Below are 24,951 nucleotides of genomic sequence, written 5' to 3'. Positions count from 1 at the left end.
GATTGAAGAGCCATTCATTTTCCAGTGCGACAGATCATTAGTTTTAGGGCATCAGCTTCAGAGGGAGTTCTATTGTTGAATGATTTGCTGATATTTGGAAATAATAGATGCCAAATAGTTTTCTTGCAATTTTTGCTTGATTTTTGTATTCCATTATGGGGAAGAATTTTTACTTTCTCAACAAAGCAAACCATCTACTCTGTGTTTGCTGTGATGCAGAAGCAGTTCAAGACTTCCCATGGGTTCCTTTGTGCAGCAGGGTGACAAATGAATTTGGTTGGATTCATGGAATTGTCGGGGTAACAGTAAAAACGAAATATACTGACATTTTTTGGAGTAAAAAGTGACATTAGAAAATTAAAATGTCTAAAAATTCATTATGATTGTGACAATTTAAATACCATCTCCATACCATTTATAACGCTAACAAAAAAAAATTGTCCTATAATGTAATCTCCACAGCAAGTTGGTAAATATCTGATAAATTAGTATTCTTCTTGTCTTACTTCAGGGACAGACAGAGATAATGAAGCGTGCAGAAAAGCACACAAAAGGTTATCTGTAGTGCTTTAAGGGTAAATGTTTAGTAATTGCTTGCACAGAAGAGCCTATCCTGACTCTATATCTTTTAAAGACTACACACAGGTCTGTAGTATATCTGCTGTTTGAAAACTAACCTTGATCAATTATTGAACATGGTAATATCAGTTTACTGTTTGCCTGTTTTAGCTGTTACCATGGCAGAAGCTCATCTATTCTTAACGATTGGGAGTCTAGTTTTTGTACTCTGGGTATTTTTCAGCTCATTTTGACAAGTCAGTGGGGATATTATTGTTTGATAATTGCATACCACTATGGCTTAAGCTGAAAGAGCACGTCTGGCTTTTCTCAATGGGATGTGAAACATGTTAGACATTCTTGAATTTCAATGGAGGGGCCAAAACTGAAACAGGAGAAAGAAAAGTCTGGGAAAACGGTTAGGTTTAGAGTCGCATCTGCCAACAGCGGCCGGGTCCTGGCGGAGGTTTTCAAGGATGAAACGGCCTGGTGCGGCTCGGTGGCGGACTCAGTGGACTCTGACTGCACCAGCAGCCCAGAGGCAGAGCAGGGGAGCTCGCCTCCCACCAGCGAGGCCAACAGCCATCTGAATGGTCTGGTGGTGGAAACCGCTCAGGACGAGAACGACTGTGAACCTGATGACCTGCTTTTGTACGCCAGTGCCAAGAGAGAGATGCTGTTTAGCAACAAACGGGTCAATATCTGCAGCAAGAATGGGACCATACGAGGAGTGAGGAACAAAGTGAGCGCAGGCCAAGTGCTTTTCAACAACCTCTCCAACGTGTACTCTGTAAGTAGCTCTGGCATAGGTGGAACAGAGTTTCAAAATTGTTTTGCAGTTTGACTCTGCTGTGATGCGATTGTTTGAGCCAAAAAAGCAATTCAAGGCCGTTTCTTCATGCACGTGGCCATCTCAGAATTGAAGTTCATCAAAAACTATGAATCCCTATAAAGAGTATTGACCTTGGTGAGGTGCTTGTTCAGTCATAACCTTTACTCTCTTTCCCTTTAAGTGTTCCCTTCGTCATCAGAAGAGGAGACCCTGGGAAAAGGAGTAAACCCTTTGGAAGTAGAAGTTTCACACAATGTGGTCAACAGGAAGAAACAGCCCTGGGGCTGAAGCTTGTGTTGCAGTTTGGTCTACACCAGGACTCCTCACTTAATTTCACTGGTGGAATGTAACTAAGTACATTTACTCAAGTACTGTACTTGAGTACAATTCTGAGGTACTTGTACTTTACTTGAGTATTTCCATTTTGTGCTACTTTATACTTCTACTCCACTACATTTGGAAGCCAATATTGTCCTTTTTACTCCTCTACATTTTTGAACAACTTTAGTTACTAGTTACTTTGCAGATTCAGATTATTACAAAATATAATCAACTAATAAATGATGATGTATTATAATGGATTAAGCTACCCGGCAGTATATAAAGTAGTTGAAATGAGCCCCACCTTTACCAGCTGCAATATTAACGATGCTCACACATTAATGCATCACTAATTATAATCCAGTGATATAATATGTATTATTCTGAAATGGGCCATTCTGCATAATGAGTACTTTTACTTTTGGTACTTTTAGTATATTTTGATGCTAATGTACTTTTACTTTAGTAAGATATTGAATGCAGAACTTTTACTTGTAACAGAGTATTTTATTGCTATAGTACTTTTACTTAAGTAAAAGATCTGAGTACTTCCACCACTGCTTAGTTTACAAGTTTCTGGTTAAAACAAACTCTTCAGTGTCCTCATTTCACTTTGACTCAGATTCTTCTCGCTGATAAGGATGTAGTAGATAACTCACTATAATGTATCTTTTAAGTTCATACATTTATAAACATTTGAAATATCTCATCTGAAATATGAGATATTTTTGTATTTTTTTTAAGACATTGTACGTATAATTGTGACCCAGAATTTCATATGATTTTGATATTTGGTGGAGTCTCTTTCATGGCATTTAGCTGAATTATGTGAACATGTATGTTTTTCTAAGTACATTTTAATGATGTTCATACTAGATTGGATGTGCCTCATATTATTTCTAATTCATAATTCCACATACAAACAGTAATTCTATAAACCTTCCTTTTTTTAAGAGGTAGATATCAACTTCTTTCTCATTGCTCTGTTGCAGTAGACTTTATGTTTGGTACACTGGTTTCTGGAAACAGTTGCTGCCTTGTTTGGTACATTTATTAAATTCTCACAAAAGTTTTTGAAAACATTTCACATACCATGCAACACAATGTAACATTACTAATGTAACTCTTGGTATTTACATTTCATTTCAACAACTGTAAATCAGTTATGTAAATGCTGTAGATTTTTCATGTGAAAATGTAAGAACAAATATACGTACAAAGTAATGCAGATCACTGCTGTAATGTAGTTTACTCCACTTTATCAAACACCTAACATGAAAAGTGATATTTTCGACTTTTGACAACCATAGAAATAAAGGGGAGTTTGGAACACTTTTAGCACTGATATACATATAACACTGATATATAATTTACTTTATGTTAGAAGTGTTTCATGAGGCTTCATTCACTTTGCAAAGTGTTCTATGGTATTCTCATGTTAAGCCTTAAGACTGAAAAGTGTGATTCAAAAGGTTCAATTCACTATAAAGTTTAGATAAGCCCTATGGGAACCTGCAAATCTGGGGTGTTGACGATGAAGCAGCTCCCAGCTGGCTATGATAATATATAACAATAGTCAAGAAGCTATGGTGGAAAGTAACTCAATACATTTACACAAGTATTGAACTTGAGTACATACATACTTGCCTACTTTACTTAAGTATTTGCGTTTTATGCTACTTTATACTTATATTCTATTAAAGTGGTAAATATAGTACTTTTTACTCCACTACATTTATCTAACTATTTAGTTCCTACTTATTTTGAAGATGCAGAATTTAAAAATGAAACATATGATCAGTGTATAAAATATGATGCTTTATTATAGATTAAACTAGCCAACAGAAAATAAATCAATTTAAATTAGTTCCACAGTCACCAGCTACAACATTTAACTGCTATAATAACTTTAACTTCAATATGTATTATATTTTAATATTTAACATTAATGAATCAGTTACAATAATCCTGCCTACTGAGTGCTTTTTCTCTTGGTTAGAGGTGCAACTGATGATATTTTCATCTATTATTCTGCTGATTATTTCCTCGATTAATTGTTTGGTCTATAAAATGTCATATAATAGTGAAGCATGCATGGTTGATCACAATTTCCAAGGTAATGTCTTTAAAGGTCCAGTGAGTAGGATTTAGTGGCATCTAGCGGTGAAATTGCAGTTTGCAACCATTTGAATACCGCTCGCCTCACCCTCCCCTTCCAAGCATGTAGGAGAAACTATGGTGGCTGCGAAACTCGCAAAAAACGCTAACAGCCCAATATAGAGCCAGTGTTTGGTTTGTCCGTTCTGGGCTACTGTAGAAACATGGCGGTGCAAAATGGCGGCCTCTGTGGAAAAGGGCCTCGCTCGTCAATTTGTAAATACTCCTATGGCGAAGGCAAGGCTCCCTCTGTAGATAAAAATGGCTTATTCTAAGGTAATGCAAACAGAATGATTCTTATTTTCAGGTGATTATACACTAATGAAAACATACTTGTAAATATTATATTCAATTTCTGCCAATAGCCCCTCCTAAATGTTACACACTGGTCCTTTAAATGTCTTGTTTTGTCCGACCAACAGTCCAAAAGCCAAGGATATTGCATTTATTATCAGATAAGACAAAGAAAAGCAGCAAATCCTCACAATGTAGAAGCTGGAACTAGGTAATGTATGGTCATTTTTGCTTAAAAGGATTACTTAAAATAGTTGCTGATTAACCTTCTGTTGATCAACTATCAGTTTCAGCTCTACTTTTCATACTTTTGCTGATAATACTTCTGCACTTTAACTTGTGACACTTTGAATGCAGGTCTTTTACTTATAGTGAGTACATTTACATTGTGATATTACTACTTCTTCCACCACCACAATTCGCTAAACTATATTTGCCAATGTCCTTGCATCTAATATCATTTATTTCCAAACGTCTCAAAACTATGGTTACTCTAAACATATTTTGGAGCACAAAGTTACCACCACATCAGAGTATCACTATAATGTTTCTACATGGTTGTACACATTTTGTGATTTTTGTATTATATCCTTGTCTATTTTTAACAACATAACAGTGGATATTTTATTTTGTAAGGGTGAAAAGGCAAAATCCACCCCAGAATCGAAACATTTTCTTCTGTAATACTGAAGCAACTCCATGGGCACTGTTGATTTCATTAGGATGCTGTGTCTGATTCACAACCCATAAGCTGTACATTCAAATACTATTCCTTTGCATGTAATATTACTCAGACAAAGTCAATCAGCAGACAGATTCAGTCATCACCATTTATAAATCACTGTTAATGGACCGCCTCCATAAGTGTCACCTGATCAGCAATCCAAGTCTTGATGTTGCTGACCTCCAGTTTAGCAAAACAGTCGTTTATATCTGTAAAGATATTGTTTTCAATTTAAACTCCGTTTTAGGGTGGACTTTCCCTTTAAGTGACAGATTTTTTTGTTTTGTTTTAATGCAACAGCGTCTCACCGTGTACCTGCCTCAGTCAGCACCACGGACAGCGACCCTGCCAGCTCTCCAGAGACCGCTAAAGGCGCCGTCACCTCCTGCACACACAGCGGGCACTGAGGGGCAGGGCATGCTCATTTTGTAACGACTACCAGCTAATACAGCATAATCTACGATCATGTTACTGCGGCACTGACAGCCACACCGTAGCAGGCAGGATGCGGGCTTTCCAATAGACAACCCGCTCGTTTTTTTTTTTTTTTGTGTCATTGTTCAGCCAACGGAAAGATCCCTCTTATTTTGGGTTTCACCGATCAACATGCCTCCGTCGACTCGTCTCGCGCTTTTCTTAGGGCGGAGGGACTCTAAATGATAACAGATGTAGTGCACGTCTGACAAGTGGCTCGTCTTGCTTGAGAGACTCTGCAGAGCAAGGTAGTAAAATCTGTTCCTACCCAGTCATTATTATCAATACCTGCCCAGCACCATGTCCCCTCCAGCGTCGGCTGCGACAGCGAGCGGTGAGAGCAGTACGACCACCGTTTTCGAGGAGGACACCAGAGAGGAGGTAGCCTGTTATTTTCTAGCATCCCTTATATGAACAAATGCATTTTGTTCTGATCTGTTTGTTCGAGCTTGGCGCAGGGCTTTAATGGCTCCATGTGCACAGTGAGCAGAATGTCACACGCTGCAGGTGAATTATTTGCCAGGGATTTGGTCTTAACAAATACAGTTTGGAGAATTTCTATGAGCTTGTAGCGTGCATTAAATACTTTGAGAGTAAAATGGTTGGACACCTGTGATTGGCAATCCCCAGCATCTTTACCTGTCTTTCATGTATCATCTGCTGTAGTGGGCCAGTAGCTCTGACTTCCTCTACCTAATAACTCTCCAGCAATTAGCTATGAAATGGCATGAAATGTCCACAGAGCTGAAAGAACTTATCACTGCTTCAGACTGGTTGTCTAGCAACACTATGTAAGGGTGTTACTTCTATGGTTGCATGACCCCTTCATTAAATTCATTGAAAAAATCATTAAAAATCCTCATTGTGCAAAAGATGTTGCGGGGACGAATCTGCAGTGTTGTACACTGCAACAAGCACAACTTTAAGCAGGTGATAAATGATATGATAACAGTTTTTTTTTATCACTTCCTCTTGTGTTTTGTTTGTGCTTTGACTCAACAGCAAAGACCCCTGAAGCAATCTCTGAGCAAGTCCTTATGCCGGGAGAGTTTTTGGAAATGCCTGCTCCTGTCCATTCTCATGTATGGCTGCATGGGAGCGATGGTTTGGTGTCATGTCACCAAGGTGACCCGCCTCACCTTTGACAGTGCCTTCAAAGGGAAATCCATGATGTACCATGACAGCCCCTGCTCTGATGGCTATATCTACATCCCTCTGGCCCTATTGGGCATGCTCTATTTAGTCTATCTTGTGGAGTGCTGGCACTGTCATGTGAAGAACGAGCTGCAGCACAAAGTGGATGTGGAGGGCATCTGCGAGCGCATCCAAAGGATGCAGCAAGCTAAACCCTGCATCTGGTGGAAGGCCATCAGCTATCACTATGTTCGCCGAACACGACAAGTCACGCGCTACCGCAATGGAGACGCTTACACTAGTACCCAGGTTTACCACGAACGTGTCAACACCCATGTGGCAGAAGCTGAATTTGACTACAGTCACTGTGGTGTGAAAGATGTTTCAAAACAGCTGCTGGGCTTGGAGAAGTCTGCTCTCACAAAGATGCGGTTCACCAAGTGCTTTAGTTTTGCCAACGTTGAGTCTGAGAATTCCTACCTTACGCAACGAGCAAGGTTTTTCACTGACAATGAGGGCCTTGATGACTACATGGAAGCCAGGGAGGGCATGCACCTAAAAAACATTGACCTGAAGGAGTATGTCATGGTGCTGTCTGACCCAGAGCACCACCCCTGGTATCTGTCCCACTATGTCTTCTGGTTTGCCTCATTCCTCACTTTCTCTTGGCCTCTCAGAGTCTTCACAGAGTATCATACTGCATATGTCCACTATCGTGTTGAGAAGCTCTTTGGGCACGATTACCTCCCTGTGACCCCATGTGATGATCGGCCATATTGGCGTCGTATCCCTCGCGTTAACACCATTGACAGTACAGAACTGGAATGGCACATTCGGTCCAACCAGCAGCTTGTGCCCAGTTACTCAGAGGCCGGCCTGATGGACCTGGCCCAGTGCCCGACCAGCTTCAGTGGGATACGTCAGAATTGCGAGCGCTGCCACAGAGCCATCAGCTGCTCCTCAGTGTTCTCCAGGAGCGCCCTCAGCATCTGTACTGGTGCCAGCTCCCGCATCCCCTTCAGCGCCAGCCGGTTCTCCTTGGCGCGGCGCTACGGCTCCCAGCGCAGCTGCTTCTGGAGGAGCGGCAGCTTGGATGACCAGGAAAGTCCCAGCGAAAACACCCGCTGTCTATCGGAGCGCCTCACCACAGATGATGAGGGACCCCCAGAGTATGAGGATGCACTTTGCTTTCCAGTGGTCATTGTCCACTGCAGTGAAAATTGCCACAACCACAGGTCTTTCCACAGAAATGGCTCCTGTGTGGAGACTTCCTTGTGACTATGCAGTCGCTGACAAAACACAGTGGCATTTCTGTAGCATACAAACACTTTGGACATCAGAAACAGAGTGTGTAAACGAGTCTTAATGTGAGATACACAGATTCGTGCTGTATTGTCATACTATCAAAAACAAATGCCTGAATCTTGAATGTGTGAATCACCAAAGCAATAACAGTGATTAGTGCGTGGAGTTCAACGTGACAGTGGTACAGTATGTGAGACCTGCTAGGATGCACACACATGGAAAAATGATATCTGCCTGGCTTCCAATGAAAACCAAGCAGACAACGACTGTTACACTGTACATCATTGCCATAGCTTTACTGTACATATGAAAGTGAAACTGAAGCTGCAGTTACCTCATAAGACCTTTTCAGAGGCCACGGACAAGATGGGCAGGTTTAAACATCTCATTCATTCAGTGAAATCTCAGTAACACAAACACATCAGAGCTGACCAGTCAGATAAAGTTGGAGCTGATTTTGATGATTTTTTTTATCATCATTAAGAGTGGTAAGGTGAAGTTTCTACAAGTTGAACCTACTTCCAATTACAGCAATAACTGTGAAAATAAATACCACCTCTCAAGCGAAAAAGTTAAAGAAGGAATAACAATCAAATATGTTGCACTTATGAATATCACAACAATACATTGGTCAATATAGAAACCTCGAATCCAACAGAGACAAATGAACTCTTGGATACTCTCACTCACTGTTATACCAATCTGTGATGTTTGAAATTTTTCAGTACTTATGTGGAGTGTTGTAATTCTACTTTCTACTCTCTATTTCTACTTCAGTTAGTGACTTTCTGCATTTCCCAGAATGCCTTTTGACAACTGCGGAAAACAGGTATAAACTTATTTTCAGCTGTGGGTTTTATGTGTTGGTGGAAAGTGAAAACATGACAGCTGTTCTAATTGAGAAAACTCGTGCTCCTTACTCAGAACAAACCTGTCTTGTGGCTGTATTGCTTTCTGGTGTATTAAGGCTACTGTGAGATGGCGAATTTGGTATAACTGATATGCTTCTACTACAATCGACTTCTCCCTGTTTGACTGTTGACTGTTGGTGCTATATGGCAGCTCCAGAGCGAAACACGCCTTTCTTCTGGATGTTTACAGTGGATGTTTTTGAAACATTTTGTCCTACAAAGCTCCACTGTATATGTTGGAATTATCTCAACGTGATGACACATTGTCCCTGTTTTGGTATCTGCAAAGAAATAAGAAACAACGCAACAGAATCAGAAAAGCTTTTAACATTGTCGAAGTCTTTTAGGTTGGATTTTTGCTTTAACATTTGACACATGATTTGTCTTGACTGACCCAGAAACTGGAACACTGTTGGAGCACTAACACTGTCTAGTCATATGAGCCTCCAGCTTAACAAACTGAAACACATTATGAAAAATCAATCACCCATGAGTTATTAAGCAAGTACATTTTGTCTTAAATTAGACTTTTTTTTCTACCTACTGCCACGACAAAACCTGCCGGCAACTGTGGTACAAACACATATACATGCCATTACGTTATTCTTGTGGTCAGAAAAGACAAGGACAGGTTTACATTGAATCTACAATACATTTGAACAGGTGGATGTCACGTCAGTCACTACCATTATCATCTGTCAAACAACAAACTACGGTGTGGATTTAGCTGCAAAAAAACCCCACAAGGTCATTAAATCCATGCTCAAATTTGCATGATTTCCTTCTGCTAAGACAATGTGTTAAAAACCATAAAACATACCTGAATGTAAACTACCAGCATATATGATATACTGTAGTATTTGTCCATTATGTGTCTATAGTAAAGGAATAATGCTCCATTTGTCATTTGTAAAATGGTGATTTCACTATCCCGTGTATACTGAATGTGCTCAGAGAGCGAAAAGAGCACAGCACACACCAACATGTCACCACGTTTCCTAAAGAGACTTTGGATGCTGACATGCGATTTATCTGGGGGATCCCTGACTCTTTTGAGTAGAGTTTACAGGCAGTATATGCAAGGATGTAAATGCACTTATGTTTACATGTGGACATCACACAACCTTTATAATACTGACATTTTTTTATAACATCTAACAGGAACAGATTGTATGCATCCTAACAAATAACATCTTATTCTTACATAGTTTTCAATAATGTAGTGACACCAGTATTATGCACTTGAAGTGACACTAGACATTATGAATTGTAGTGAAGCTGAATGTTGATGTGAATTCCCTTAAAGTAATAACGTATTCAAGCTGATATAGTGACAAATACATAACTGCTCAGACATTAAACAATACACGACCACTTAAAGCTTCTTGTAAAATGTTAAAAATGTTCTTGTTGTCATTATGATTAAATGGGCTGTATAAATAACTTGATTACCTTTTAAAAATATGTATTCAAATTTATCTTATGCTGGAAAAATAAAAGTTGCAATAAATGTCTGGGGAATATATTTAAAAAAAAAACCTTGCTGGCTTGGATCCTCAAGCTCGCTGGGAAGATCTGGGAGGGGAGAGTGTTTACTGGAGGAGCTGCTTCATGGACACCAGTAGATGTTTTTCACTGACATTTTGATATGACATAAAATGATGGCTGGATTCCATTTAGCTGCTTATATATATATATATATATATATATATATATATATATATATATATATATATATATATATATATATACATTACACTTTATATTCATTTGATTTTGTTTTCTGGTGAGTTATACTCTTACTTTAAATCCTTTTTTTTTAAAAAACATGGCAGATAAATATGAAAAATATTGGTTAAAATATGTGTGAAAATGACATGGAGATGATTGTGCTAGTTTTTTTCCACACTTGCACACTAAAAAAATAAACGGATGTACTCCTCCAACCCATTTACCTTGATTACATCTAACATTAAAATACATTCTAATTTGTAATAAAAGGTAGTGTGGAGATTCTCCTGTTAATGCCTTTAGCATTGTTTATGGACACCTCACCTTACATGATGTCCATTGCAAAGAAGTTATCAAATGGAACATTATCAAAATTCTGGGTAGGAGCTGTATGTATAAGGAACATCAATTATTGCTCCACAAGTATGTGCAACATACCTAAACCTGTTTCAGCTTTGAAGGTTACTTGAATTTGTTTTGTGCAAAGAACAGAGGACCCTGTGCAAAAACACAAAGCGCTTTCCAGCGTGCCTTGGTCTGCATTCCTGATGTATCTCTGCAAGTGGTTCAATGCTGTCTGCTCTTTGACAGAACCACAGACTCATACAAATACAGCACATCTGTAATTCCGCCTCTGGAGACGTCTCCTTTCCCTCAGTGAAAGCCCTCTGCGGTGCAGCGCTGTACAGATACAGTAACTGCTGAATGAAACCGACCGCATCCCGTTGCTTAAAGTACTGCGTTCTTCTGGAGACACCTCCTGATCTAAGAATTCGTTTAGTTTTACTTTCACTCATTACATAACCACGCATGCCTATTGAGCAGTAGTACTGTCTATATCAGCATACTTAATGCCCAGTTCAGTGAGCTGATATACTGTTGTGTTGCACTGGTAGCAGCTGAAGAGGAAACAGACATATGGCCCTGAAGGAATGGAAGAAGAAAAGTATTGCGAAGTAACGCAAAAGTAGTCCTCAAAACAATTCTTGCCGTGACCTTTAGGGGGCTCCGTACTGATTAAGTGGAAATTGTGTAAGATCTGCCACTGAGCCCAGCAGCACATGACATTGTTGCTGGCAATATAAAGAGGTAGAGAAAGAAAAGGCTGAGACTGACATCTGATGCACATATAATTAGCAATGGAGTTGGAAAGTGTCATTCTATAATTTAAAAAGAATATCCCGGTGAATTTTGACTGTTTTGCATAAAAACATCTAACATCCCATTGTGGCTTGGTGTTCCCTCATCGGCTCGGCCAGGTCTCCTCCAGTGCGGTAGGTGGCAGCACATTTAAATCGGCTGGTACACAAGTAACCCTGAAGTCAGAAGTGGAAACGAAGTACAGTAACAAGCAATGAAAGGTTAGTCCATAGGTGAGTAGACTACCAAATGCTCGTTGCATGTTAGTAACTTCATATTTTGCAACGAAGTAAAACTGGGTGTTCTGTGTTTGTTGGTTAGCAAGCTCGTGGTGGGTTGCACGTGGACTGAAATAATGAGTCCACGAGCTTACTGAAGAAAAATAAAGCTAGCTAGCTGTTTCTCCTTCAGTCCTCGGTTTCAATTTAAGCCTGAAAAATGTCAAGCTCGGTCAAGCAGGGACAGCCATTACATAAGACAAAAAAAGTACACAAACAGCAACTAACATTAAAAAGACAGAATACAAAATTCCGCTACTGGGATAGCGCTACCTTCCATAAATGTTTGTTGTCGGCTGGTGTCAAGTATAGGCATAAAACATCACTTCCGGGAAAATCAACAAACGCAATTTAACATAAATATTTAATCCCCAGGTTATCATTGTTTTATAGAATACTTAGTGCAACCGTCTTAAATATGAAACACATACCTGAAGGTAAATTTCGATTTTGTTGGATAGTGTTGCAGACTTTGTAATCCAAATAGACTTACTCTTTACAAAGGTGGTTAGGCAATCAAAGAAAAACAGACATCGCATGTATCTAATTAAATAACATAATTAGTAGTATAAATAGTGAAATTATAGGATAAGATAGGACACAAGCAATTCTAAAATAATGAGCGTGACAGTTTATTCTTGATCTTGTAAACAGCAATTGACAAATCATTTTAAGGGGTGAGTTACAACATTGCTCAGTCAGTTATTCTGAAGCCTTGACTGTTGACACTGAATGCATAGTAATCAATTCAGTCTTTTTTATTGATAATGTTGATATTTTGTCACAGTGACTTTTATACTTAAATTCGTCACGAGATCAGTAACTGAGTATAATGTTTCCTAACCATCCATGTTTTTCTAGTGACTGGGTGGAGCGCCAACATGCAGAGTTTGGTGGTGCAGGCACTTGCCATGAGGCAGCTGGGAAGGCTGAACCCCCGCCACCTGCTGGCTGCTGGATATGGGCTGAGGCAGACTGAATGGTGTCCCAGGGCCATCCACACACGCCAGCTGTGGGGCCGCTCGGCTTTCCCCGCACTTGGCTGTCACAGGCCTGCGTTCCGTGGCAGAGACGCTGTCAGGGGTTGGTCTGTCTATCATCTGAGGTTTAAAAGCAGCAAGAAGAAAGGTGCTGCTAGGACAGTACAGGAGGAAGAGGAGGAAGATGAGGATGAAAAAGACCCTGAGGACAGTGATTATGAAGATGAAGTGGATGAGACCCCAAATCTACCAAAGGATTATAAAGACATGGAGAAATATGTGCAGTCCTTTCGCTATGATGTCATCATGAAAGCTGGCCTGGACATGGCACGCAAGTGAGTCACTGCCTGTTGGCTGCTCTCACAGATGAATGCCATCTTTTCTTTATAGCTGGCTAAATGTAAAGAAACAAGGGCTAGGCTGATAAATTCCAATCAAGAGTTTTCCACACAAACGGTTATCAGCCTAGTAAATGCTGTCCAAGCTGAATAGGATACAGTTTTAGTACAACATAATTGTTGTTTGTCATGGTTTTTGTTTCCCTAGTGGTGTTTCAGTTTCACAGGAGTTACTGATTTGGGGAAATTTTGTTGCATGTTCAAATGTAACTTGTAAACATTTAAAACCCTTTCCTTTTTCAAACACGAGAATAGACTTACTGTCCTTTGTCTTATAACAGTAAAATTGAGGACGCCTTCTATAACAACAAGCTCAGAGTAAATGGACAGAAACTCATCAAGAAAAGTAAAGTGGTGAGTGATGTTCGATTACAAGTTACATATTCCTCCCCTAAATTCTCAGTCTTTCTACTTGTGACTTTCACCTAATTTCTCATTACTCGTATTTTGTTCTTTATTCAGGTGAAAGTCGGGGACACCTTGGACCTGGTTCTGTCGGAGAACCGCGAAACAAACACTGTTATTCTGATGAGAGTCGTCCTCCGGAGGGTTTTTGGTGAATCCAGTAACACAGAAAAGTACAAAATTGCCATAAGGCGCTGGAAATGTCTAGAACTTTCAAAGGACGAGGCCTTTAAGCCATGAACTTGAATAGGACAGTAATGACTGTAATATCATTGGCCAGTGAAGGCGACAACACCTGCAGAAATGAATGCCATCAAATGAGTGGCATTTGAACGGTCTCTAACAACTTGGATCTAGAATGGATTACAAAGGTATACTGTAAAGGTTAACAGTTATCAGTAGTTGTAGACATAAAGCAGTTGGTTGGGTGAAAGATTTTGAATGTTTATCGTTCCCCACTATACTGTGAGACAATAAAAGGTGCACTTTGAAGTTTTGAGAATTTAAAATCTGTTCTGATGACTTGGCTGATGAAGAGCAAGTTCATAGGTTTATATTTGAATCATTAACTTTGTGGTATGTTGGGCTATTCCTAATATCTTTTCCATTAATCCTAATTGCATATTTTTTACTGACGCAAAAATATAAAATGGTAAGTACTAGTAGAAGCGATATTTATGTTGCGTAGTACAGAGCTTGTTGGGGAGTGTTCAGGATTCAGGAAAGGGCCACCTCTCACTCCTCTGGGCGTAAAACTGCAGTCAGTATTCAATAAGTCCAAGTTAGATACCTCAACAGGAACAGTTTAGTGCTACTATGTAAAACAGTCCAATCATATGTCATATTTATAATTGTGATTTTATTAGAAATGTTATCATGATCCATTGTCATGTTAAATTGTCTTTATAATATAAACTTCTATAAGAAGGCTTAACATAAGCACATTGTTATTAAAACAGTGGTGGCACAATGCTACATCAGTAACTGCAATGGAAATATATCACATCATTGTGATTCATTTCTATCCATAGAGCTAATGTGTGATCTATGCTATTAGCTATAATTGTTATTGTTTTTAAGGCTACAACATTTATCAACAAAGTATGTTAGATAAGCTATGACAGTTTTGGCTTATAAATAGAAGCAGTTTTAACTCTTTATCCAACGATAAGACTACATGAACTACAACATCTATTGCTGTAGTCAAAAGGTAAAATATGACTAAGAATAGTACTGAAGAAACTCATAAACAGCTTGGCTTCATCCTACTTAGGACAGTTTGTAAAAGTTGCGGTTTCCGCTTATTTCTGCTTATATGCTGTGCAATTATTTTTATGACAAAAAGTGTTGCCTAACTGAAAAGTACTGTAACTACGACACAGTGCTTGACCTCTTGGCCTTCTTAAGAATGTCACACTTCTTGCGATTGGGGCGCCGGCAGCGTTCGTCAATGCTTGGCACGCATTCATAGTGCCACACCTCCTCCATCTTATCCACAGGATACACTGCTTCCACGTAGTGACGAATCAATCTGAGGCGGACAGGGTCAAGCTGCTTCTTGTTGCAAGCCCCTGAATGGTTGTACTGCAGCCGCAGGTTCTCCTGGGTGAACAGCTCAGGGAAGAGGCGGACCAACAGGCGGGCAGCAAAGTTCCCTACAGAGAGACTCTGCTGGACGATTTCCCGTACCTCAGTGTCTGAGAGCAGGTACACAGAAGGCACAGGGAAGTCAGGTTTGGATACAGTCAGTTCGTCCAGGGGAATTTTACAAAAGTCTTTGCTACTTTTCTCAGGGGGTAAAGAGGGAATGTCTGGATCCTCCCTCATGCTGTCTTGATTGAGCTGGTTCAGCTGGCAGAGAAAGTCCTGCTCTGACTCTTGACCATATACTTTACGTTGCTGCAGGTAGGATCTTCTCTGCTCCGTGTCACGCCTCCGACACCTCTCATCAAGTTTGCCCACAAATTCCAACATCCACACTCTGTCATTCTTGGCCCGAGGGTAGACTAACTGCACATAATGACGGATCAGATTTACGCGAACAGGGTCAAGCTGTTTCTTACCAAGAGAACCGCTGCAGTTGTACTGCTTCCGTGTGTTCTCGTGGGTGAAGAGCTCAGGGAACATAAGCACCAGCAGCCGAGAAGCAAAGTTCCCAATGGACAAGCTACATTCATAGTTGTTCTTCAGCTGCTCCCTGGACAAGAGGTACTCTTGGGTAACAGTAAAGTCAGGAAGAGGAATCTCCAGATTGTCAAAATCCACGGGAGTAAGGAGCGACTTTTTGGACTTGCGACTGGGCCTTTCATAATCACCCTCCTCTGGAACCTTAATAATAGAAACATCTTCAGGAAGGCTGGCCAGGTCATAGCCCTCATCGTTGATATTGTCATGTTCACTCCCATTGCCATTACTGTGAGGACCCTCGAGTGCATCCTCCATATGCTGAATGCATACCTGAAGCCAGCTGTCCTCAGGCACATCAGGAAAATTAGCTTCCATATACTTTCTTATTATTTCCATCTTGTCAGAGTCCAGAATTAGCTGCCCCACACTACTGAAACTACTGGAGCCTTCTGGCATTTTCCCCTCTTCAAAAACCTCAGGGAAGAGACGGTGCATAAGAAAAATAACAAAGTCCTCAGGGGAGGAGAACTCATCGAGTTCCTCTGTGGCTTGTGTATTGAAAGCAAGGTCTGACACAGCCAAGCCGCTCTGCTGGTTATCTAGAGAGATATGCTCCTCCTGGCCCTGCTCATTAATGAAACGATAGGTTTGAGGATGCTCAGCCTTTATCCCAGCACCTGTGATTGTCTGCTTCCTGAGCAGCCGAGCACTCTCCATGTCCCTCTGTGCCCAGAAGCGATTGAACAAGTCATTAACCTGAAGGAGGCATTCTTCCTGCCAGACGCTGTTGTTCTTGACCGAAGGGTAGCATACCTCAACATAGTTACGGATCAGCTGCAGATGTAGAGACTCCAGTGTTCTCTTGGTTGCCATGCATTCATGAGAGCAATCCCTGGCTTTAAACAGCTCTGGAAAGAGATGCACCAGCAGCCGACACCCAAGCTCCCCAGCGCTGGATGTCTGCTCCATCAGCTGATTCAATTCATCACTTGTTAGCAGATATTCAGGCGGAGGCTGGAACTCCGTCACCATCTCAGCTGGTTTGATCTGCTTCTTTATTCGCATGACCTCGAGGGTTAACAAGTCCACTTTGCTATGCAGTTGTGTCATGCTTGAATTGAGGGTATTGAGAATGAGAAACATTTTCTCAATCAGCGGATAAAGGCTAGAGTCTGTTGACGAAGCTTGGCCTGAAGTGTCTGTGGTGGGAAAGGTGTCCAATGGGCCATTTCCTTCTGAACTTTGGAGCTTGGATGAGAGGACGCTGCTGTAGTTGAGCTCATTCCCAGCACCATGGCTGACCTGCAGCTCCAGACTTGGTGTGTTCCTCTTCTCCGAGATCCTGTGGGAGATGCTGAAGAGAGGCTTTCTGTAGGAAACTCTGGATTTCTGCTGGACGCAATCCCTCTTCTCTCCAGTCGTGGTGAGGCAAAGAGGCTCAAGTCTGCTGCTCTCATCTACCAAGTGCCGCCTCATCTATCCAGAGTAAATAACATTCAAAACACATATATGGTGTAAGAGACACCTTGACATATTCAACAGATAGGATATGCAACTTGCCAATGTTGTACATTATTGTTTTTAGTTAGCTAAAATGGTCTGAGGTTAGCTTACCTCACTAGAGACTCTGACTCTCTTGCTGCTGGTGGACTGGTTGGTGTCAGGGCCCATCTCTGCAGATGACCGTTTACCAGCCTCAGTGGCACCAGGAGATCCTCCTCCAAGTCCTTCAGGTGGCTCGCAAATAGCAAAGTCCTCCATCTCTTCCTTAACGTCCGGGACGTGCTTGTGTTCTGCAAACAATGAGAGATTCGCGCTTTCTTTGGTAAAGCATTTGTTTTCTGGTTTACATTTAGAGTGATATTAAAAAAAAGCACTCTCTCTTATAATTAGCAGGACTTCTTGTTTATTTTCCACCTCAATATGTCTCTTTTTTAAAGATGAAGTTGACACACACATCTGAGCAATCAAAAAATCAACAAACCTCTTATCCGGTGTCTGAATATAAGTCTGTGTTTATGGTTTTTAAGCTTGATGACAAAGATTTAATTTCAGGCTTCTAAAAATGCCATGCCTTATTTGAAGAAACAGGTCTAGCTATGCTACACTCCCAACACTTTAAAAAAAATAAAAAATAAAACAGGTTAGTGGGATGTTAGTGATGCAGATGCACAGATACTGGCTGCAGAAGTTACCTTTCTCAAGCATCGCTTCATCTGAAACTTCTCCATGCTCAGCGGAATTCATAGCCTAGAAAAGTAAATAACAAACATATGGAGTCACTAAAAAACTATTTCTAATATACAAGTCAACATACATGACGTGGCAGTAGAGCTGAAACAATTAGTAGATTAAGTGATTGAAATAATTGGTACATTAATTGAAAATGAAAATAATCGCTAGTTGCAGCCCTAGGTGACACACATTTCTAGAACCTGATTAAATTCCGTCAGGAAACGAAAGTAACACAGTGAAGCTGGAATTGTAACACTGGGTCAATAATGGTTTAATTAAAATATGCCTGATTGATATCAACAAAAACGCATACATACTGTACGTTTAAAATGATAGTGTGTGTGTGAACACATGTATAAACTTCAAACTACTCATTTTAATTAGCATATAAACATGTGGTCGTTGGTATGCTACCGTTATGACAAACAGCATGTGATCAGCTGCGGCCACACACATTAACTGGTATGCAGCAGCTTTAGCTTGCGTGCTGCTAAACAGGTTAAACTGATTAAAAATAAATATGTTGCGATGCCCACTCATTTTCTTTTACAAAGACAAAAGTAGGTACATTATTACTATTATTCCAGAGACTCTGCTGTGCGTGACACCGTACACCGAGTTGCCTCCTAGCTCTAGTCCAGCCTTTATTAACCAGCTACTTCCTCATTCTTCCGCCCATGAACCCTTGAACCAAAACACAAGCCAAACCAGCTGTGCGAATGTAACTCTTCACAAGCGTGTCATTTTAACAACACGGGTCATTATGAATATCAATGTACGGCGTTGCTTTAGTAGTGCAACATTTTGTTTGTGAATTTTAATGACGCGGCAATGTTTGCGTGGACGAGTCCCCCCCCTCCTGCTCTGACTCATGTTAAATTAACGGTAAATGCGCGTGACCGGCGGTTTGAGCTCACCTTTACGAGTCCATGCAATCCTTTAGGACTGTTAACGACGTGTTGGACATGTCTGCGGACTATCTCGGTGGTTTATTTGCAGGTAACTGTTGTTCTTGTTGTTGATATATTTTTTTTCTCGCTCGGCTTCTGTGCTTTCTCGCGTGACGTGACGGGGCGCGCGCCTGCTGTGTCACTTCCGCACAGCTGTGAAGAGAGGCTTGAAAAATAAACCAAAATGCAATAGCTGTTCTAATACTGTCTAAATGAAACAACATCGCCTTTAAACTCGTATTATATCCAAGCAACAGCACCGCCCTTTTGAAAAAAGTGTTACATTTTTTCTTCCACTGGCCATTTCTCCTTTCATGCAGTTGCCTAGAAATGTATACAACTACTGTTTATTGTGTATACACTAGGCCTACATAAATTCAGTGGTGGAAAGTGACTTAGTACATTTATTCAAGTAGCTACTGTGCTATTCTGAGGCATTTGTACCTTGCTTGAGTATTTTAATATTATGGTAGGCCTACTGCTAGGGAACTATTGTAGTTTTTGTCAGCTACAGGTACTTTGAAGATTTAAAAAACAATAAGCATCTAAAATATGATGCATTGTTATACAGTAAGTTAAACCACCCAAGAGTATATAAAATAACTAAAATCCAACTATAGCATTAAAATGTTTACATGTTAATGCATCAGTAATAATTATCTAATATTTATCCTTAATATGCAACAATATAACTCTGACAGGTAATTTTACCTAAATAATGGATACTTTTCTCTTTATACTTTATGTACATTTTGCTGATAATTCTTATGTACTTTTGTAGAAGTAGGTAGGAGTGATGCCTCTTGTTTGTAGGGACAATCTCTGTTCACCTATAGAGCCCACATTATGTGGGCAACATCGCCCTCAAGTGGAAAGAGACTGCAACAATATGAGAATGAGCTCTGATCATACCTATCTGGTGTGCAGTGCAGTGTGTCAACCTTGAACTTCTGGGCTGTATGTAATCCAGCAGGATATCAACCGTTTAAATAGCACAGACTCCTGAATACACATACTAAAACATGGAGAACAAATTAGGAAGATTCTTTTATTGATAATGACTTGGCAAAGACTGTGAACAGCAATTCTCAAACCACACAATTTCCTTGTAAACACATTATAATTTTTTACACTGATGAATGTTTTCTCAAAGACCGAAGACAATTATACCGTTCTGTTGTACTGCAGATTGTGACGTGATTCGAATGAGTGCTATATACAGTAAAACTTGACTCTTCTTTCTACAAAAAAGCTAGTGTAAAACCTTCCTTTATGCAAAACAGCTGAGAAGAGCACATGGATACTCAGTTTGGAGATGCCTATGGGAAGCGTACTGATGAAGAGACAACTAACAGAATTAAACTTGACAGTTTACAATCGTAATCTGAATTCATACACACACACACACGTGTGACGTGTGTGCTCTCCATAGACTGTGGTGTGCACAAAAGCTCTGATGTTAGGGATTTAGGCTGTTCATTCAGTCTGGCTACAAATAACCTCAAACATAAGCTATACATCAATAATCACAGTATCATATGACATCCCAAGTTCAAAGATTATGGAGTCAAAACTTAAAACAAATGCATTGCTATGAAATACATTCACTTAGAGCTGGTGGCAGCTGAAAGCAAATCAGTGAAATGATGAATAAGAGAAGGCAATCATATGGAGCTACACCATATTGTTGCAATCAGAGGGGGATTTTGATTTGTAAGGGGCAGCAGCCATTAAGCAGAGCTGGTTACTTGAGCTGGTCAACTAGTTTCCTCTGATGAACAGAGATTTCAGTCAGCGAGAGATGAACCGAACACCTCGCAGTGCATAATTCTATCTTAATCACTGACTATTTCATGCGCACGCTAGCACCCAATGTTCTGTCCCCAGCCACAAATATGTCGATACAGAGATGATATAACAAGACAACGTATGGCTGGTGTGGTTCTCATTATTCGACTAATGAGCTGTCTCCATGGCAGTCTGATCTGTCAGCCAATGAAGCGAGCAGGCCCTGTGCAGGGGGAAGCACGGCCCAGGGTCAGCCAGGCGACGGCTTGTGACGAGGGGCCGGCGTGCAGCACTTAACACCGGGAAGAGCTCGTTAAAGTGTCATTTTTGGCCAATATGCTCGTCTGTGTCGAGGAGGCCAATCAGCCATACTGTTCCCATTGCAGGAGAATGACTTTCATCCATCACCGTCAGCTGTATGATGATATTAGCAGGTGTTTACTGATAGGCCATTCAGAAGAAGACAAATGGAGATTCTATTATCACTCCACATTCATATTCACTCAGTCGTTTTACATTCTGGCTTATTCCTAATAGGGGAATCTATCCCAGCATACACTGGGAAGGGAGGCAGGGCAACACTGATGGCTAAGGCATCAGTCCATCTCAGGGTGTAAACACTGACAGAAAATCACAGTCATGCACATAGTGTATACTCCGACCTGTATGTCTGTGTACTGTGGTAACTTGATGTCCGTACATACAAGTGTGGCGGCTGAAGAAGCAATGCAAAGATTATCAGACCGCTGTAAACTGTAAAACCTACAAAGAAATTTGATTATTTTAACATTTTAGGAATATGATTGCATTTTTTATTTAAACGCTACATATTAAATTGTGGCGTTTCTTGGCAACATAGATGACATTATTCCTGATCCATGCCATTTTTTCCCCCCGCTGTAGAGAGAATATCACGCCAAACTACATAAAAAAAACAACAACTTGGCAAACACCCACTACATCCAGCTGCAAGTATGCAGTAATGAGCAGGGTGAATTGATTTTACAACATGAACAAAACATAGCAGTGCTAAGATTATCAGGCCAACACTGGTCTATATACCGTATATACTTTATATCAGATTGATTGACAGTCATGTCATCCATTGTGGACCTAATGAAGGTTCCTTACTGACCATAGCTACATACAAACTAAAACCTACAAAGCAATGTGATTATTTTTGAAGCATTTTATGCTTAAAATGCTTATTTCTGTACCACTTTCTAATGAGAACTTCTAATGAGCGCTTTACAAAGTGTTACTATGTTTTAAAAAAACCCCCCTTTTTATATTTATCACATTATTATTTTATTTATATTTCCTCCCCCTTGCACATACCTCCACTTCTATGAATATATATACGAATACGTAACACACTTACACAACACTTTCATACATGCATGCAAACACATGAAACACTCCCTCTAAAAAAGGAAGGAAAAACAAAAAGCAAACTAAAAAAACCCTAAAAATCTATACCAAATACAAATGATAAACATCATAACCTCTGTTTATGTCTTACTGTTTTGTGTTATTGTCTGTATATTCATTTACATCTATGTCTGTCCAATCTGTCACCTTTTTGTACTATGTCCTATTGCTCTAATAAAAACAAACAACCCCCCCCCCCCAAAAAAAGTTAAGTTTTAATAAGTAGTAACTAATGGCTTTATTAATGCTTAATAAATCAGTTAGAAGTCATTAATAATGCAGTTCTAAATGCTGGCAATCCATTAAAATGCATCATGAGTTTCTCACTTTCTAATAAGTCATCATAAATGTTTAGAAGTCATTAATAAAGGGTTTTTCTAATAATATTTCCAGTTTGAAGTTGAACTTGGCAACACAAAAGAACGTAGAAATTATATATGAAACATTTCCAAGTTCCAAGAACACTGTATCTTTTCTGTCCAACTCACAAGCTGACAGTCGCTCTGTGCGTGTATGTACAGTATGTGCGAGTGTGTAATGGAATCTGTGCTGACCGACTCTCTCCACTGGACCCTGCTGTAATTACACCACTCATCGTCTGGGCCGGGCACACTAAGGCCGCTGTTACCCACTTCATGTTTTGCATGTAAACTTATAGTCTTGCCAACTCTTGCTTTCATGATACCCAAGACTCTCAAACTGGAAACTGTAAGCAAACACAGAGTCAGGTTTCTGCTGCGCAGGACATGAAGCTGACAAACTTCTCTCCTTCCTCGTTCTGCTCTTCATTTGGGCTACGCAGGAGATGTCAAAAAGATTAATGCTGGTAGTAGCAATGTTGTCAGGGAAGAAAAAAAAAAGGCTACAATTTCTGTTCTAGATTAAACATTTAGCTTTACCACTGGACGAACTCTGTTTTCCTCTTGAAGTCAAAAACAAAAAAACTCATCCCATCAAATCATGTTCTGCAGTGCCCGCTTGATTTCTTCTGGGAGCGTCTATGCAACAGTTTCATTGCTTAGGCTAGACCTCATCTTTTGAAAAAGTTCTGTTTAGTAACTATATTTGTCTTTCTGGCAGAGCCCCAGCCTCCTTCCTTGTTTGGTCCTTTTAACTTTCCATGTAACTTTCCTCATGTCTCCTCTCGGCGAGGATAAATATTTCATGAAGAGCCTGAGGCTTTCCCTGGCATGTGCTGCACCTCGCTGTACCCAGGAAGCCCAAGCAGCGGAAACCTAAACAGTAGAGGAAGTGGACGTACAATCCAGCAACAGACAGGAGCTTGTTTTCGAAATAGTTCACGCCACATCACCATCTCTTGCACTTCAGCCCCACCTTCTTCTTTTATATCCTATCATCTCCCCTTCCCCCTCATCCACCCCTCATCTGTTTCTTCCTCATCCACTTTTCACCCTCAGAGTCTCCTTCTCCACCACGACTGCTCTGCCTCATGTTACTAATTGGAGGTATCTGATCAGATAATTATCGCTGACATGTAAACAAGAGCAATACTCCCAGTGAATAGCAGCAAGTAAATCTTTGAATGTTAACCTAACAAGTTGATCTTTTTTTAAGCTATGCATCATTGCTTTACAGACAAGACAGGACTCAAATTTGCTTTACGTGGTGCAACTTCAATGCAAGTTATGTTGGAGTTTCTTTGGCGAACCACTCACACCAGCACAGCTAAATGCAAACATCCGCATGCTAACATGCTCACAATGACAATGCAAATATGCTGATGTTTAGCAGGTACAATGTTAACCGTGTTCAACATCTTAGTTTAGCATGCTAACATTTGCTAATCAGCACTAAACACAGCGTACAGCTGAGGCTGATTACAATCACTAATTTTGCAGGTATTTAATCAAAAACCAAAGTATTGGACAAATACATTTTTTTTACCTGATGATGGCGCTAGATGAAAATTCGGGGGAATCACGAAAGTTATTACGAGTCATCCTGAGTGGGACATGAATGTCTGTACCAAATTTCACAGCAGTCTGTCCAACAGTTGTTGAGACATTTTACTCAAAACCACGAATGTCAACCTCATGGTGGTGCAGGGGATCACTAGAGTCAGTAGGATACATCCTCTGGGGACCGTGAATGATTGCCATGGCAATCTAATATTGCTGAAATATTTCAGCCTGGACCAAAGTGGTGGACCAACCGACAACGCCATCCTGAGACCCACATTGCTGGCATGGCTAAAAACCATGAATTGGGTGTGTATCATCTTTTAGGTTATGTTCAAGATGAGTTTCCTGTCATTTAGAGTAAAAGTTTCCTCTGGAACCTGGACCAGCTCCTAAACTGAAACTCTTTTTTCAAATATTTAACCCATACTTGCCTGCGCCAACCTTCTTCATGCAAATTCAAAGTCTCAAAGACATGCTGTGATGTAGTACCAACATGTGCTGCTGTTCTCTACGACTACACAGAATCCTCTTTGTTGGCTGTGTACCCTCGTCCTGTCTCCTGTGCTCTGTCCTTCAGGTGTGGCCTGGATGTGACAGACAGCTGCCAGCAGTGGCCTGGTTTCACACCTTGGCTGTCCCCCCCTCCCTCCACAGACAGCAGCCTGGGAAACCACAGGCCACCAGGCTGGCGCCAGCCTGTACGGCTTAGGGCAGGGCAGCCGGCCCAATCAATACCTCTGCATTTCCTGTCCATTTGCTCAGGTCTCTTCATTAATAATTACTGCTTGGCGGAGCTTCAATGCGCTCGCTGGCTGGGCCAAGGGGAGAGGCTGTGTGACCTTTCCCCGCCCCTGGG

General features: G+C 40.6%; 4 protein-coding genes across 7 annotated transcripts; 3 read left to right on the top strand and 1 right to left on the bottom strand.

Moving 5' to 3' along the window:
- The first annotated feature begins 653 nt into the window (after positions 1–653).
- Positions 654–1,791, top strand: grxcr1b (glutaredoxin and cysteine rich domain containing 1 b). Its single transcript, XM_044167003.1, has 2 exons — positions 654–1,348; positions 1,572–1,791. The coding sequence occupies exons 1-2, from the start codon at positions 929–931 to the stop codon at positions 1,614–1,616; spliced, it is 465 nt and encodes a 154-aa protein (XP_044022938.1). The 5' UTR covers positions 654–928; the 3' UTR covers positions 1,617–1,791.
- A 3,097-nt stretch (positions 1,792–4,888) lies between these two features.
- Positions 4,889–9,609, top strand: tmem151bb (transmembrane protein 151Bb). The gene is made up of 2 exons (XM_044166117.1): positions 4,889–5,741; positions 6,363–9,609. Exons 1-2 carry the CDS (start codon positions 5,661–5,663, stop codon positions 7,770–7,772), a joined length of 1,491 nt encoding a protein of 496 aa, XP_044022052.1. The 5' UTR covers positions 4,889–5,660; the 3' UTR covers positions 7,773–9,609.
- A 2,073-nt stretch (positions 9,610–11,682) lies between these two features.
- On the top strand, positions 11,683–14,134 carry mtres1 (mitochondrial transcription rescue factor 1). Of its 2 annotated transcripts, none has more exons than XM_044166121.1 (4): positions 11,683–11,814; positions 12,721–13,174; positions 13,519–13,591; positions 13,700–14,134. In XM_044166121.1, the coding sequence occupies exons 2-4, from the start codon at positions 12,741–12,743 to the stop codon at positions 13,880–13,882; spliced, it is 690 nt and encodes a 229-aa protein (XP_044022056.1). In that variant the 5' UTR covers positions 11,683–11,814; positions 12,721–12,740; the 3' UTR covers positions 13,883–14,134. The 2 variants fall into 2 exon arrangements, with proteins under 2 accessions (XP_044022056.1, XP_044022055.1); XM_044166120.1 differs by having other exon boundaries at positions 11,686–11,802.
- A 347-nt stretch (positions 14,135–14,481) lies between these two features.
- Positions 14,482–19,162, bottom strand: bend3 (BEN domain containing 3). 3 transcript variants are annotated; one of them, XM_044166113.1, is made up of 4 exons: positions 18,922–19,162; positions 17,965–18,019; positions 17,384–17,562; positions 14,482–17,245 (listed from the first exon to the last, which is right to left on the bottom strand). In XM_044166113.1, the coding sequence occupies exons 2-4, from the start codon at positions 18,014–18,016 to the stop codon at positions 15,014–15,016; spliced, it is 2,463 nt and encodes an 820-aa protein (XP_044022048.1). In that variant the 5' UTR covers positions 18,017–18,019; positions 18,922–19,162; the 3' UTR covers positions 14,482–15,013. The 3 variants fall into 3 exon arrangements, with proteins under 3 accessions (XP_044022048.1, XP_044022050.1, XP_044022051.1); XM_044166115.1 differs by lacking the exon at positions 18,922–19,162 and adding an exon at positions 18,573–18,815; XM_044166116.1 differs by lacking the exon at positions 18,922–19,162 and adding an exon at positions 18,581–18,815.
- Between the last annotated feature and the right edge of the window lie 5,789 nt (positions 19,163–24,951).

This window comes from Siniperca chuatsi, linkage group LG15, assembly GCF_020085105.1.
Source record: "Siniperca chuatsi isolate FFG_IHB_CAS linkage group LG15, ASM2008510v1, whole genome shotgun sequence".
NCBI lineage: Eukaryota > Metazoa > Chordata > Actinopteri > Centrarchiformes > Sinipercidae > Siniperca > Siniperca chuatsi.
Note: the sequence above shows the minus strand (reverse complement) of the source record. Positions and strands in the feature narration are given on the sequence as shown.